At 46.9% G+C, this 13,108-nt stretch overlaps 1 protein-coding gene across 1 annotated transcript in view; it reads left to right on the plus strand.

Annotated features, from left to right (window-relative positions):
- The first annotated feature begins 1,472 nt into the window (after positions 1-1,472).
- BMERB1 (bMERB domain containing 1) overlaps positions 1,473-13,108 on the plus strand; it is a 121,334-nt gene continuing 109,698 nt past the window's right edge. The window contains exon 1 of the mRNA XM_019468663.2: positions 1,473-1,742. Coding sequence (XP_019324208.2) covers positions 1,637-1,742 — 106 coding nt within the window. The 5' untranslated portion in view covers positions 1,473-1,636. The remainder of the gene's footprint in view (positions 1,743-13,108) is intronic.

A 13,108-nucleotide genomic window follows, 5' to 3' on the forward strand; every position in this document is an offset into this window, starting at 1 on the left:
GTTTTGTTTATCCATTCATCCTAACCCACTTAATTTAATTTTATTTTTTTAAGTTTATTTATTTAGAGAGAGGGAGAGAGAGCAAGCAGGGGAGGGGCAGAGAGAGAGGGAGAGAGAAAATCCCAAGCAGGCTCCTTGCTGTCAGCACAGAGCCCAACGTGGGGCTCGAACTCATGAACTGTGAGATCATGACCTGAGCTGAAACCAAGAGTTAGACACTAACCAACTGAACCACCCAAGGCACCCCTAACCCACTTACTTTTAGTCTTACATTTTTTAATGCATGTATTTAGGGCTATACATTACTTCTATCAAAACTTACAAGTTTTGATATGTGGTACTCTCATGGTTGTTCAGCTCTAAATATTTTATGATTCTCATTGTTATTTCCGTTTTCTCTCATGGGCTATTTAGAAGTTCGTTATTGATAGTAACTTTTTAAGGACACTTACTACAGGTGGCCAAATAATTTTCTTAACCATCTGGGCCACTCTACACTTCCACAAACCATGAGGATACCAAAAGTTGCCCCATATGACATCTTAAAAGCAACACCAAACAACAAATACCTTATATCCTTTTCCAACTCCTACCATACAAAAAAAAAAAAAAAAAAAACAAAAACAAAAACAAAAAAAAACCCACAAAAAACCAAAAAACCCCATATCAATCTAAGGAGCCAGTATAATAAAGACACTGAGTCTGGATTCAATTGCTGACCAGGCTACTTGGTAAGTGTGGGACTTGGGGCAAATAATCTTTTTACAACTCAGTTTCATCCTCTGTAAAACAAGGCCAACAAAATAGCATCTTTTTCTTACAGTTGTTAGGAAGTGTTTACCACCTAGCCATCGTTCAATAACTGTTATTAATTTTTATCAATCTAGCTGGTCATTTTACTTTGTACTTTTAATACTGCCATGCTTTGTTAGTAAGATACCCACCCCGCCCCCCGAGTTTCTGGAAAGTAAAGACCCCTGTTCCAAACAGCTTTGTTATAACTGTGTCCAAAATACGTTCGTGTCTCTCTCAAGTTCATGCAAACACATACCGTGTCCACACAGGCACCCTCATAACAAGACTGTTCCATTTCATATTCAAGTTATCCACGCAGAAGCGAATCACAAGAGATTCTCACAAAAATGCGCTCAGGTCCACGCTCAGGATTCTGCACACTCCCCACAAAGATGGATCCATCGCCCACAGCTAGAGACGCGCTCACAAATCCCACTCAAAATCCAGCAGCCCGACGACAGATCACAAGCTGCGCACGGTGCCCAGGCCAGGCGTCACCACCGGCTCCAGCTGGGGCAGCGGCCTTGTTTTTACTTCCTTTGAGTTGGTTCTATTTTAGTTGTTGTTTTTGTTGTTCTTCTTAGAGTTATCATCTGCCCCCTTTTCTCCCTACCCAGCCCCCAAGCCCCCCCCCTCCCACCCCCATTGCGCATGCGTCCTGCATCCCTCCGCCTTCTGGGTACCAGTCCGCGCTCCCCGGCCCTGGCGGCGGAAGAGATGGAGCAGCGTCACGAGCGCCCGGCCCCTTAAAACGCTGCTGGCTGGAGCCGCCTCCCTCCCTGCAGCCCGCGGCGGGGATGGAGTAAAGGGGGACCCGTCGACCTGCCCGCGGGGATCAGCGATGGAGTTAAAGCAATCTTTGTCCACCCATCTGGAAACCGAGAAGCCTCTGAGGCGCTATGGGGCGGTGGAGCAGACGGCGTGGACCGCGGAGGGACTGGGGAGAAGTGAGTACTCGGCTGGAAGGGGGGCACAGTTGGGGAGCCGTGCGCCGGCGCTGGGGGTCGCGGGAGCGCGGGGAGGGCAGGGAGCGGACCAAGGGGAGCGCCCCCGCAGCGGGGCTTTCGGCGCGGGGGGCGGGGGGCGGTGGGATGCGCAGCGCGGCGCAGCGACGCGCTCTCCCGCGAACAAAAGGGGGACCCTCCGGCTGGGGCTTCGCCGGGAGGCTCGGGAAATCGCGAGGCAGCAAGCCGGGAGCCTGGGGCGGACTCGGTAGTCCCGGATCCGTTAGCTCGCAGCTGGTCTTGGAAAGTAGGGTCTTATCCGCAGCCGAGAGAGGAGAGTCGGTTCCCCGCCCAGGATGCGCCAGGACGCTGGTAGCCGTTGGACCAACCTGGAAAGCGCCCACGTCCCTGGAGAGGGGGGAGTGTCCGCTGGGTTTCTGCCGTGTTTCTCCCCCCGGCGCGAGGTTCAGGGCACAGCTGAAATTCCCAGCGTTTATTCCCCCGCCTTGTCCTGGGTCGCGGGTGGGAGGGAAAGGGTTAGGGGAAGGTTAACCCTGTGCACACCTTTCCCATTTCCCCCTTGACTCATTCAGTCTTTGGTGTGGGTACAATCCTAGAAGGCGCTTCTGAAACGGGCCGATATTATTTGCTGAGTCTCCCCACGGTGTTTTGGTGTCAACAACGTCTACAAACAAGCGAAGGGTGTTTTGTTTTTAATTAATAGGACGCAGTGGTTGAAACTCGTGCGTTCAAAGTATACAGGCAGCCGCAAGGGCTCCAGGGTCACCAGCCCTCCCTGCAAACCCGGGGCTCTTCCCGGTGCCCCTGCCCTTGCTTTGCTTGCCCAGCATGGTGCCTCCTGCCGGGCAGGGAAGGGCTTCTCACCCTTCTCAAGGACCCTCAGCTTCCTGCTTTGGCTCTGGGTAACCCTGCTCAGCTGTGTTGGACCAAGTATTGTGAATGTGCTCTTTTTTTTTTTTTTTTTTTTGACCGGGTAGAAGATCATGTGTGTGTGTGCATGCACGTGTGTGTGTGTGTGTGTGTGTGTGTGTGCCCTTTCACCATACCTGTCATTACAAATTCAGAAAATCTTCCTAGAATGGCTCAACTGTATTCTGGTTCTCAAGGGTTCAAGTTGAAATCACAGTCAAATGTCTTGCTGCACCTGGAACCCATAGTGTCCCAACCTCTTTCCTTTTCTTGCTCCTTTTAAAATCTGGGTCCTTCCTCCTGTTTCGGGCTTTGAAAACCCTTTGGCTTTGGTGCTTTGGCATGACACCAAGGCTGAGGGTCTCTGCTTCCCACAAGCTCAGGATAATTCCCACAATGGCTGCCTTTTATTGATAGATTGCCATGCAAGAACTTTAAAGGCACCGTCTCATTCAATCCCCCAACATCCTCCTGAGGTGACTATTATAACTTCCCTTCCATAGATGGAAAAACTGGGGCTTGCGAGGTGCTGTGACATTTAGACTTCAGAGCCAGGATCTGAACCCAGCTTTGTCAGACCCCAGAGCCCCTTTCTGCTTTTCACATGAGGGTTTATTGCTTTCCCAGTTTTGGGAAGATTTCTACATCTGTTGAGAGAGTCCCAGAACATATACAGTGATTTTACGAATATGTGGCCACCCTGTTGGTCTCTGGAGCTCTCAGTGGCCTTGAAAGAATGCCGGGTCCTTGCAGAGTAGAAGCTGTATTCAAATAAGCCCTGTGTTTGAATGCTGGCTCTGCCCCTGCTTGGCTATGTGAGTTTAGGCAGCCTTACTAAGCCTTACTCTGCCTCTGTTCTCTGCAATGGAGATGATAATAATACCTACTTTATAGCTGAACTGTGAATACTCAAGAAGATGTATGTAGCGCTCAAGGTAAGTGCTCAATACATGTTGGTTGCTCCGATTATTTTATTACTGCATCTGTAGAAAGCTCCTGCTTTCATTCTTTGCAAGGAACTCCACACAGCAGCACTCAGAACTCAAACTGCCGCGTCGGTCAGTTGCCTAATAATTCTCTTACAGCTCTTTATTTTCTCACTGTTTTACTGGGACAGTTTTCAAATGTACAGAAAAATTGCACTGAATCCCCAATTGATAGCATGTTAGCTCCTGAAATTTTTATCCTTCTGAATCTTAGGCTGCAAACTGTTAACAGCTGGGCAGAAAGGCTTTCTCATCTCCTGTGTTCCAAGCCATCAAAGACTCTGACTTTTGCTTCCTATTCACATACAAACCACAGTATCTCATCTCCTTTTCCCTGGATCCCCAAATCTGCTTCCTCCCGCCCTACCTATCCAAACTTGAAATCTTCTTAAGACACTGATCCAGGGTCCCCATTTTGATTCTTAAATCTGGGATCGTTACCTTTAAAGAGTTTTGACCTCTGAACTCTTGTCTGTACCCTGGCCTTTTTTGATCCAAGTAGCTTTTTTTTTTTTAACTCCCTCTCAACTTCCCTGGGATCTATGGATTCATAACTATAACATCTGCGACCTCCATTTATTTATTAATGAAGTGTGAAAATTAGTGCTATTGATTCTGTGGAATAAATATTGCCAAGCCAACGTAAGTTGTAATGCATGAAATGCTGGTGGGGAAACAAGGGCCCATTAAAAAGAAGCTAAGCTTGGGGCACTTGGGTGGCTCAGTCGGTTAAGCGTCCGACTCCCACTCAGGTCATGATTTTGCAGTTTGTGAGTTCGAATGCCACGCTGGGCTCTGTGCTGACAGCTCAGAGCCTGGAGCCTGCTTTGGATTCTATGTCTCCCTCTTTCTGTCTCAGCCCCTCCCCCGCTTGCACTCTGTCTCTCTCTCTCTCAAAAATAAATAAACATTAAAAAATAAAAAGGAGCTGAGCTTGGGGTGCCTGGCTGGCTCAGTTGGTAGAGCATGCGACTCTCCATCTTGGGGTTATGAGCTCAAGCCCTGCGTTGGAAAAAGGAAGAAAGGATTGCAGAACCTGTCATTTTCAGTGTAGGTGGTATTAACTATCTTTAACTTGTTTAATAATGTTTATTTATTTATTTTGAGACACAGAGAGAGTACGAGCAGGGGAGGGGCAGAGAGAGAGAGAGAGAGAGAGAGAGAGAGTGAGAGAGTGAGTTCCAAGCAGGCTCCACGCTCAGCCCAGAGCCCGATGTGGGGCTCAGTCTCACGAACCAGGAGATCATGACCTGACCCGAAATCAAGAGTAGGAGGCTTAACCGACTGAGCTACCCAGGAACCCTATTTTAATTATTGTTTTTAGGTGGAAGATGTGTATAGTTTAGTAGCAAAGAATGAGAGTTTTGAAATCAGGTTAAATGGCTCCAAACCAGCTCTAACACTTTGTTGCTTTGACACCCTGGGAAATTGTTGAACCTCTCTGTGTGTCAGTTACCTCATCTGTAAAATGGAGATAGGTTGGTTCGAGATCTTGAGAGCTTCGCCGGGTGAAATTTGAAACTGGCCCCCCATACACGGAGACACAAGAAAGGGACCGTTCCCGATGGGTAGGTGGCAGGTGCAATAAACAAGAAAATGTATAGGTGGCTGTGAGAGGAGTAGACCTCTGTACCTGCTTGCCAGAATATTAAAAGTTTTTATAGAGGCCAGAACAGGGTTCAGTCACGTATACTTCCAGATGGTCTCCGTAGCTGTGTCCTTGGAGTGGCTCCGGCTGGGGGAATACTTGTACATTTCAAGGACAAGGGAGGGGGGTGAGGAGTCTCCACTTGCTCCCGGGCGGGCTCTTGGGTCAAATGGTGGTCATGTCCTCTCCATAACCTCCCCCAACGGGATAATAATTATAATGACCACTTGGGGCTGTCAGGAGGATTAAACGAGATAGTGTATATAATGCATTTAGCACAGAGCCTGGCACCCTGTAAGCGCTCAGTCAGTGCTGAATGGTCGTCATAACAGGACATGAGCGGATGGCGCCCGATAGCATTGGAGAAAATTATTCCAAGCTTACCAGTCAGTTCTTTCTTGGGTCCGTTGCTTTGTAAATTGCAGAGAGTTGTGTATCTACCAGCTTCCTCCTCATGGGAATGCAGGAGGGAATGACTTTCGAACCCTCGAAAACCACCTGGCGTTTTTTCCTTCCAGAAGGATTCCAAGCAATTGCCCCTATCCACCTTAGACAGCATTTTTCCATTAGCAGTGAGGTATTGTTTTCTTTGTGTGTTTTTTTTTTCTTTTTACTCAGTTGGAAAATGGATAGTGACATTTCATTGTGGTTAGATGTATAAAAATATTGCTTTCCACCAACTGTAATTAATTGAAGGAGACACAAAGACAAGGTGACTTTTGAAAAAGCATGGAGCTTTTTTAAAAAGCACAGTCGGCCGTGGTTGTAGCCATTTCTTGATAGATTTCAATGTACCATAAAGGGTGATGGAGATTTTGGACAGGGGAAATGTGGGGTTGGGGGGGAGGGTGGCACAGGATGGGAGGAAATGCCCTGAGAGGTAACAGCATTGCCAGAAGCACAGAGGTAGAAATAAAAGTGCTGAGGGTAGGGGATTGGAATAAAGTGGAAAACTCAATCACCAGAGGAGGTGACGATTGTTTAATAAAAGTCTTGCTAGTCTGGCTAGCAAGTAGATCGTTACACTGGCCAATGTCTCTGGTTTCATAAACAGTGTGGCGACTGAAATAATATGGATTGCCAGCAATCCACATAATCAATTTTTGGGAACGGTTTGTGTTCCTTTCATCTGTCTGATTAAATATGCTAATTTCATTATCTCCCATTTTATTTTGTTCTGGCGTTATTTCTAATTACAGAATAGTATGTGCACTTTATAAAAAATTCAAATTCATCTGAGATATAAAAGTGAAAAATGACTGTAATCTGCTCCCTACCCCCCCCCCCCCAACCATTTATTCATTCAATAAATAGGTATTGAGTGTTTTGTGAGTGCCAGGAGGTGTTCTAGGGGCTACGGATACAGCATCGAACAAGACAGACAAGGTTCCTGACCACAGGGAGCTTCTATTCAGGGAAGTGAAGGAGTCAGATAATGCCTAGGCAAACAAATATTGTAGTTCAAATGGTAAGTGTCACGCAAATTAATAGGGGAGGGATTTTTCCATCTCATGGTCAGGAAATGCTTCTCTATGAAAGAGATATATTTGTAAATGTCATTGATCAAATGCAAAGGACCTTCCTACATTAGAGGAAGAGACAGACGGCCAGGAAGGCTGGCACTCAGAGCGTCAGGGAAGAGAATGGAGATGGATCAGAGAGGAGCCACACTGGGTAGTTAGTGTCTTGTAGATTGTGGTTACAAAAAAAAAAAAAAGTACAGAATTTATTCCCATTGCAGGAGAACTGGGGCAGAGTGTTAAGCAGGAAGCTAACATGAGCTGGGTTTTGATTTTCGAAGGTCACATCAGCTCCTGGATGGAGAATAAGACGACAGGGGGCAGGTGAGGGGCGTCAATGCAATTGTCCTTTGCTGTAGTCCTGAGTCTTTCCTAATCAATCCCATGTATCAGTGGTAGGAATTTCCTTGAGTGTGAAAGGTATGACAAGGGGTAGGGGCAGCTTGGGATGTCTTCTGGGGGTCCACGCTGCTGGTTAAGGTTTAGGAGATGCGACAGTCTCGGATATGCTGGATGGGCAGCGGACTGTGTAACTTGCCGTGGGAACTGTTGCCAGGAACGCGGGAGATTACGAACGTCCTAGTATCTAGTGTGTGCTTAGAACAAACCTAGTTATTTATGTTTCTTGTTTGTTCATACCATTGTTTCATTTTTGCATTTCCTTCTTTTTTTTTTTTTTAATTTTTTTTTAATGTTTATTTATTTTTGAGACAGAGAGAGACAGAGCATGAACAGGGGAGGGGCAGAGAGAGAGGGAGACACAGAATCGGAAGCAGGCTCCAGGCTCTGAGCCATCAGCCCAGAGCCCGACGTGGGGCTCAAACTCACGGACCGCGAGATCGTGACCTGAGCCGAAGTCGGACGCTCAACCGACTGAGCCACCCAGGCGCCCCTGCATTTCCTTCTTAGGTGTTAACTGAAGGAAAAACTATTTGTGCCTGTTCTTGGTCTGATTCGTTATTAAAGACTTATTAATAATAATAGTAGTTAATGAGTTCTAGCTGTCAACTTGGGCTTATTCAATTCTTGCAATAACTCTATTAAGTCAGCTGGATTCTTTTTTTTTTTTTTTTAATTTTTTTAAGTGTTTACTTATTTTTTACACACACACACACACACACACACACACACACACACACACACACACACAGTGTGAGTGGGGGAGGGGCAGAGAGAGAGGGAGATACAATCCGAAGCAGGCTCTAGACTCCAAGCTGTCAGCACAGAGCCCAACGCAGGGCTCGAACCCACAAACCGTGAGATCATGACCTGAGCCGACGTCGGAGGCTTAACCCACTGAGCCATCCAGGCACCCAGTCAGCTGGATTCTTATTCCCCTTTTACAGATGGGGACATCAAGGCTTCGGGAGTTAAGAAACTTGCCAAAGGTCACAAAGCTGGTATGTGGCTGGGCTGGAGCCTGATTTGAGCCCTCCGTGACTGTAAATGGTCCTCGCCAGTGTCTGTTATCCCTAGCACGGTGTTAGATGCCCCCACCCTTAAGAAGCTTACAGATTTGGGGAGTGTGGAGACACAGATGTAAGGAACAGCATGATTTGTAATGCCAGTAAAACGAAACAAACGCTCCGAAGGGACAGCGGGGAAACAAGAGGAAGAAGAGGTCAGCTCTTCCTGGGGGACCCCAGAGCGACAGCAAGGGGTGCTAGCCCTGGGCCTGAAGGCTAAGCAGGGTTTCCGTTGGTGACAAGAGGAGAGAAGGGCATTTCAGGTGAGCTCCCGGCCCCAGACAGGGAGGTGGAAATCCCAAGGGGCAGGGTCCATGCACTAGGGACCCTCCCTCCCCCCACCTTTTTCTTTCCCCTTGGCTCTTGCATCCTAGGGTTCAGGGTCTGCCTGGTTCACTGATGTGAATCATCTGCTACCTGGATGAGCCTGCGGGTTGGAGACCAGCACAGGCAGAGGCTCTTTGGCCTAGCCACTCAGGTCAGCGCTCCCAAAGCCCCCAGGGGTGCTGACCATGTGGTGCCTTCACTCCTGCACTGGTCACTTCCTCACAGGCTTGAGCCCCTACTGTGTGCTACCTTCAGAGGTACGGAGAGGACAAAGACCCAGACCCCACCCTTATTTTTTTTTTAATTTTATTTTTCTTAATTTACATCCAAATTAGTTGGCATATACAGACCCCACCCTTAAAGAGCTCTCTGGCTGCCTGTGTTCCGGGCCTCCCTCTGCTACTTCTTGCCTTGTGATCTTTGACACGTCGCCTACCTTCCCTAGACCTTAGTTTCCTCCTCTGACAAATGGGAGTGTACTTAATACCGCGCATCTGTACACTTTGAAATACGCTTTGAAATGGATAAGATAGCATATTTTATATGTGTTTTGCCCCAATAAAAATTGTGTTATTAAATTGGTTTTAAAAAGCAAAATTAAAAGAGGTATATTTAATATACAGGTATATTCATATAACAGCACAAAACATATACTAAGTTTAAGTGGTAGCACCGAGGGATGGTTCTGGGGTCTCAGAGTAAAAGTGGTTCTTTTTTTTTCTTTTTATAAATTAAAAAAAAAAATGTTTATTTATTTTTGTGACAGCGAGAGAGCGGGGGAGGGGCAGAAAGAGAGGGAGACAGAAGATCCAAAATGGGCTCTGCATTGACAGCAGAGAGCCTGACGCGGGGCTCGAACCCACAAACCGTGAGATCACAACCTGAGCCGAAGTCGGACGCCCAACCGACTGAGCCACCCAGGCGCCCCAACAGTGGGTCTTGAAGTAGCCTGAAAAGATGAACAGTATCTCATCATTGATTCAGAGGAACAGCATTCCAGGCAGAGGGAACAGCCCCTGTGAAGAGACACAGACATGAGACAGCACCTGTGACCTAGGAACTGTATTAGTAATGCTTGCTAGGCTCTGAACGCCTGAGGGAGACCAGAGCAGAGCAGGAAGTGAGTGCCCTCGGCAATCCAGGGATAAGTCCATAGAAGGCTCGATGTAGAAGGCTCAACTCCCCATTGAGACAAAACTTTCCCGCAGGGTCCAAATGGGGCGGCTAAGGACCAGACTCCTAGAATACGTTTGTTTGAATGAATTAGAGTCAGACTTGCTAAAAATTATTTTTTAATTACAATGCCTCTATATACAGGGACCATTAAAGGAGAAAAGAAAGAATTTTTCTAAGGGAAGTAGAAGGGAATGATTGTAACAAATACCATGCCCTGGGCACTTCCCGTGTGCCGGCTGCAAGAAACACCCCAGGATGTGAGGTACATGGAGATATTTTTGGCTTTTTACAGATGAGGAAACCGAGGCTCAGAGAGGTTAAGCGACTTGCCCAGTGTCACTCTGCTAATGGGTGTCAGAGCTGGAACTTGAACCCAAGCATCGTGACTCTGTCCTACTGCCTTCCTAGGATTGGTTGGGGCTGCCATTAATACAGGCAGATAAGGTCCATTAGTGTTTCTAGTACATCTTCATGTTTCTTAGTATTGATTCTGTTCTCCGGCTGATTAATTTCCTTTTCCATTACACACTTGTCCCTTGGACACTCGAGGACTACATCTCACTACTTCCCAGGGCATTCAGGGTGAAAGGGGAGCGAATGTGGTGACTACAGAATGCATTCCTGGAAATTCAGCAGGAAGAGCGTTTCTGTGGCGAGGAAGAAGTGTAGCTTTTCCCAGACAAAGGCCTCCTTTGGGTGATCTGGAAAAACCTGGACACTTTAGGGGCAGAGTAGTGTGCTGTTTGGGAGTGGAGGCTTTGCCTCCATTTGAGTCCTGGCTTTAGGCCTCCTTAGCTGTGAGACTCTGGGCCGCTTACTTAACCTCTCTGAAGTTCAGTCTTGTCATCTATTTAATGGAGATCATAATAGGACCCGCCTCATAGGGTAATGGAGAAGATCCAAAGAGAAAATATGTGAAAGCCCTTGGCACAGAGCACACGGTAAATGGAGAGATGGTGTTGATAGAACAGGACATAAAGTGAGCCATGACTGGGTATATTTAGACAACCGGGGAGAAAGAGGGAAGCCACAGTGGGTGGACCAGCCTTGGAAAGGAATGGGGGCGACAAAGCGTGTGGCGGCTGCTGGAGGCATGCGTGACCTTGGCTGAGTCAGAGGAGTCATGAGGCGTGAGGTTGGTTGAGCAGGGTCACTAGACGTGGCCGGATGAAACATGACAGGTGTCTGAAGCAGGGCAAGGGATAGAGGTAAAGAAAGTAGCAGTTTAGGAAGACTTGTCTGGCAGTGGTTGTACCATGGCAGGGCAAGGACCGCGGGGGTAAGAAGACCAACCAGGAGGGTTCTGGAATCATCTGATCATGAGGTCACACGAGCTGGGATGTAAAGCAGTGGCAGTGGGTGTGGAGGAAGGGGCCAGGCAGATACGCTGAAGGGAGGAGACAGCAGCAGTTGATTACAGAGGGGGATGAGGAGGGGGGGGTCTTGTAAGGGCAGGCCATGTGACAAGCAGGGAACAGCAGTATGGTTAGCCTGGGGTCGTAGGAATTAAATATATTGTAATCAGTCCTGCCCATTCTCACTTGGAGTAGGGCTTCAAGAGGTCCGGGGATTGTGGGTATGGGGAGAATAGTGACCCCCGACGTGTGTACAGCACTTTCTAATCTATATTTTTCCTGTTTTTTTTTCCATTTACTCTTTACAAGAAACAGCCAAGAGCTGGAACCGTCCTGCTCCTTTGGGTGTGGGTAAACAGGCGAAGGACTCACCCCAGGGAAGGATACAGCCAGGAGGGACTGAACAAGGACCGAACAGTCCAGGCTGTCTGCACTAGAGCAGGGTTTCTAGGGGCATTTGTATTTGAATGACCAACGAATGATTGCATTACAAATGGTAAGAAGTAGGTCTAGATTCCATAACATCCAAACTGGAAAATGTGTGACGCTAATTATTCTGTTCATTTGAAATTCCCAAACAGGGAGATCTTTCATTCACCCATTTGTCCATCTATCCATCGATTCCCTCATCCATTCAGTACGTATTTACTTTTGGCCTCTTTATATGCCAACTATTGTGCTAAGCTCTTGAGAAAATGGTAGCGCTTTGAGTAAGATGTTTACGGTCCCTGCCTTTAAAAGGGATTTAAGGTCTACTAGCAAAAATGCAGCTACCATATGATCCAGCAACCCCACTTCTGGGTATAGACCCGAAGGGAATGAAGACAGGATGTTGAAGAGATCAGCCCCGCCATGTTCACTGCAGCATTATTCACAATAGCCAAGATATGGAGACAACCTACAGGTCCACCAATGGATGAATGGATAAAGAGTATATATATATATATATAGAGAGAGAGAGAGAGAGAGAGCGAGCGAGCAATGTTATTTAACCAGGAGAAAGGAAGAAATCCTGCCATTTTCCATTTGTGACAACATGATGGTCCTTGAGGGCATGGTGATAAGTAAAAGAAATCAGACGATGTTGCATGATATCACTTATATGTGGAATCTAAAAAAAAAAAAAAAAAAAAGAAAAAGAATAAAAAGTCAAGCTCATAGAAACGTTCCTATGAGACCAGGGACGTGGTTGCTCAGGGGCTGGAGGATGATGGAAATAGATGTTAGTAGAAAGGGTACAAACTAGCGAGTTATAAGATGAGCAAGTTCTGAGGATCTGATGTAAAATGTGGTGACTACAGTTGATAATACTGTATCCTATCATTGAACATTTCTAAGAGAGGAGAACTAACATTTTCTCACACGTACAAGATAAATACGTGAGGTGATGGATGTGTTAATTACTAGGTAGTAGGAGTCCTTCCACAGGTATCCCTGTGACAAATCGTCACGATGTATACTTTAAAGATCTTACAGGGGCGCCTGGGTGGCTCAGTCTGTTGAGCATCCGACGTCAACTCAGGTCATGATCTCACAGCTTGTGGGTTCGAGCCCTATGTCGGGCTCTGCGCTGATAACTCAGTGTGGAGCCTGCTTCAGATTGTGTGTGTCTCTCTGCCCCTCCTCTGTTCGTGCTCTGTCTCTCTCAAAAATAAATAAGCCTAAAACAAAATTTAAAGGTCTTACAATGTTATCAGTCAATTATACTGCAACCAAGCTGAAAAAAGGGGGTCTACTGGGAGCAGTCCCTGTGTCCCATGATGCCAAACCAAAGGACCAAGAGATAATGTCCTTTAAGTTCTTCAGAAACAGGATTCAGCTCAATGTGCTGACCCAATGCCCTCTGAGCTCAATGTTGCCCAGAAATGAATTAAGTTGTTTTGCTATATGTGTATTTTTGAAAGCCCTTGAGAAGACGACTCCTAATAGGGTCAAACCACATTTTCTGGGCAAATCCGAGT

The sequence above is a fragment of the Panthera pardus genome, unplaced genomic scaffold (genome assembly GCF_024362965.1).
Source record: "Panthera pardus isolate Hobbes unplaced genomic scaffold, ASM2436296v1 HiC_scaffold_5, whole genome shotgun sequence".
In the NCBI taxonomy this organism is placed as follows: Eukaryota; Metazoa; Chordata; class Mammalia; order Carnivora; family Felidae; genus Panthera; species Panthera pardus.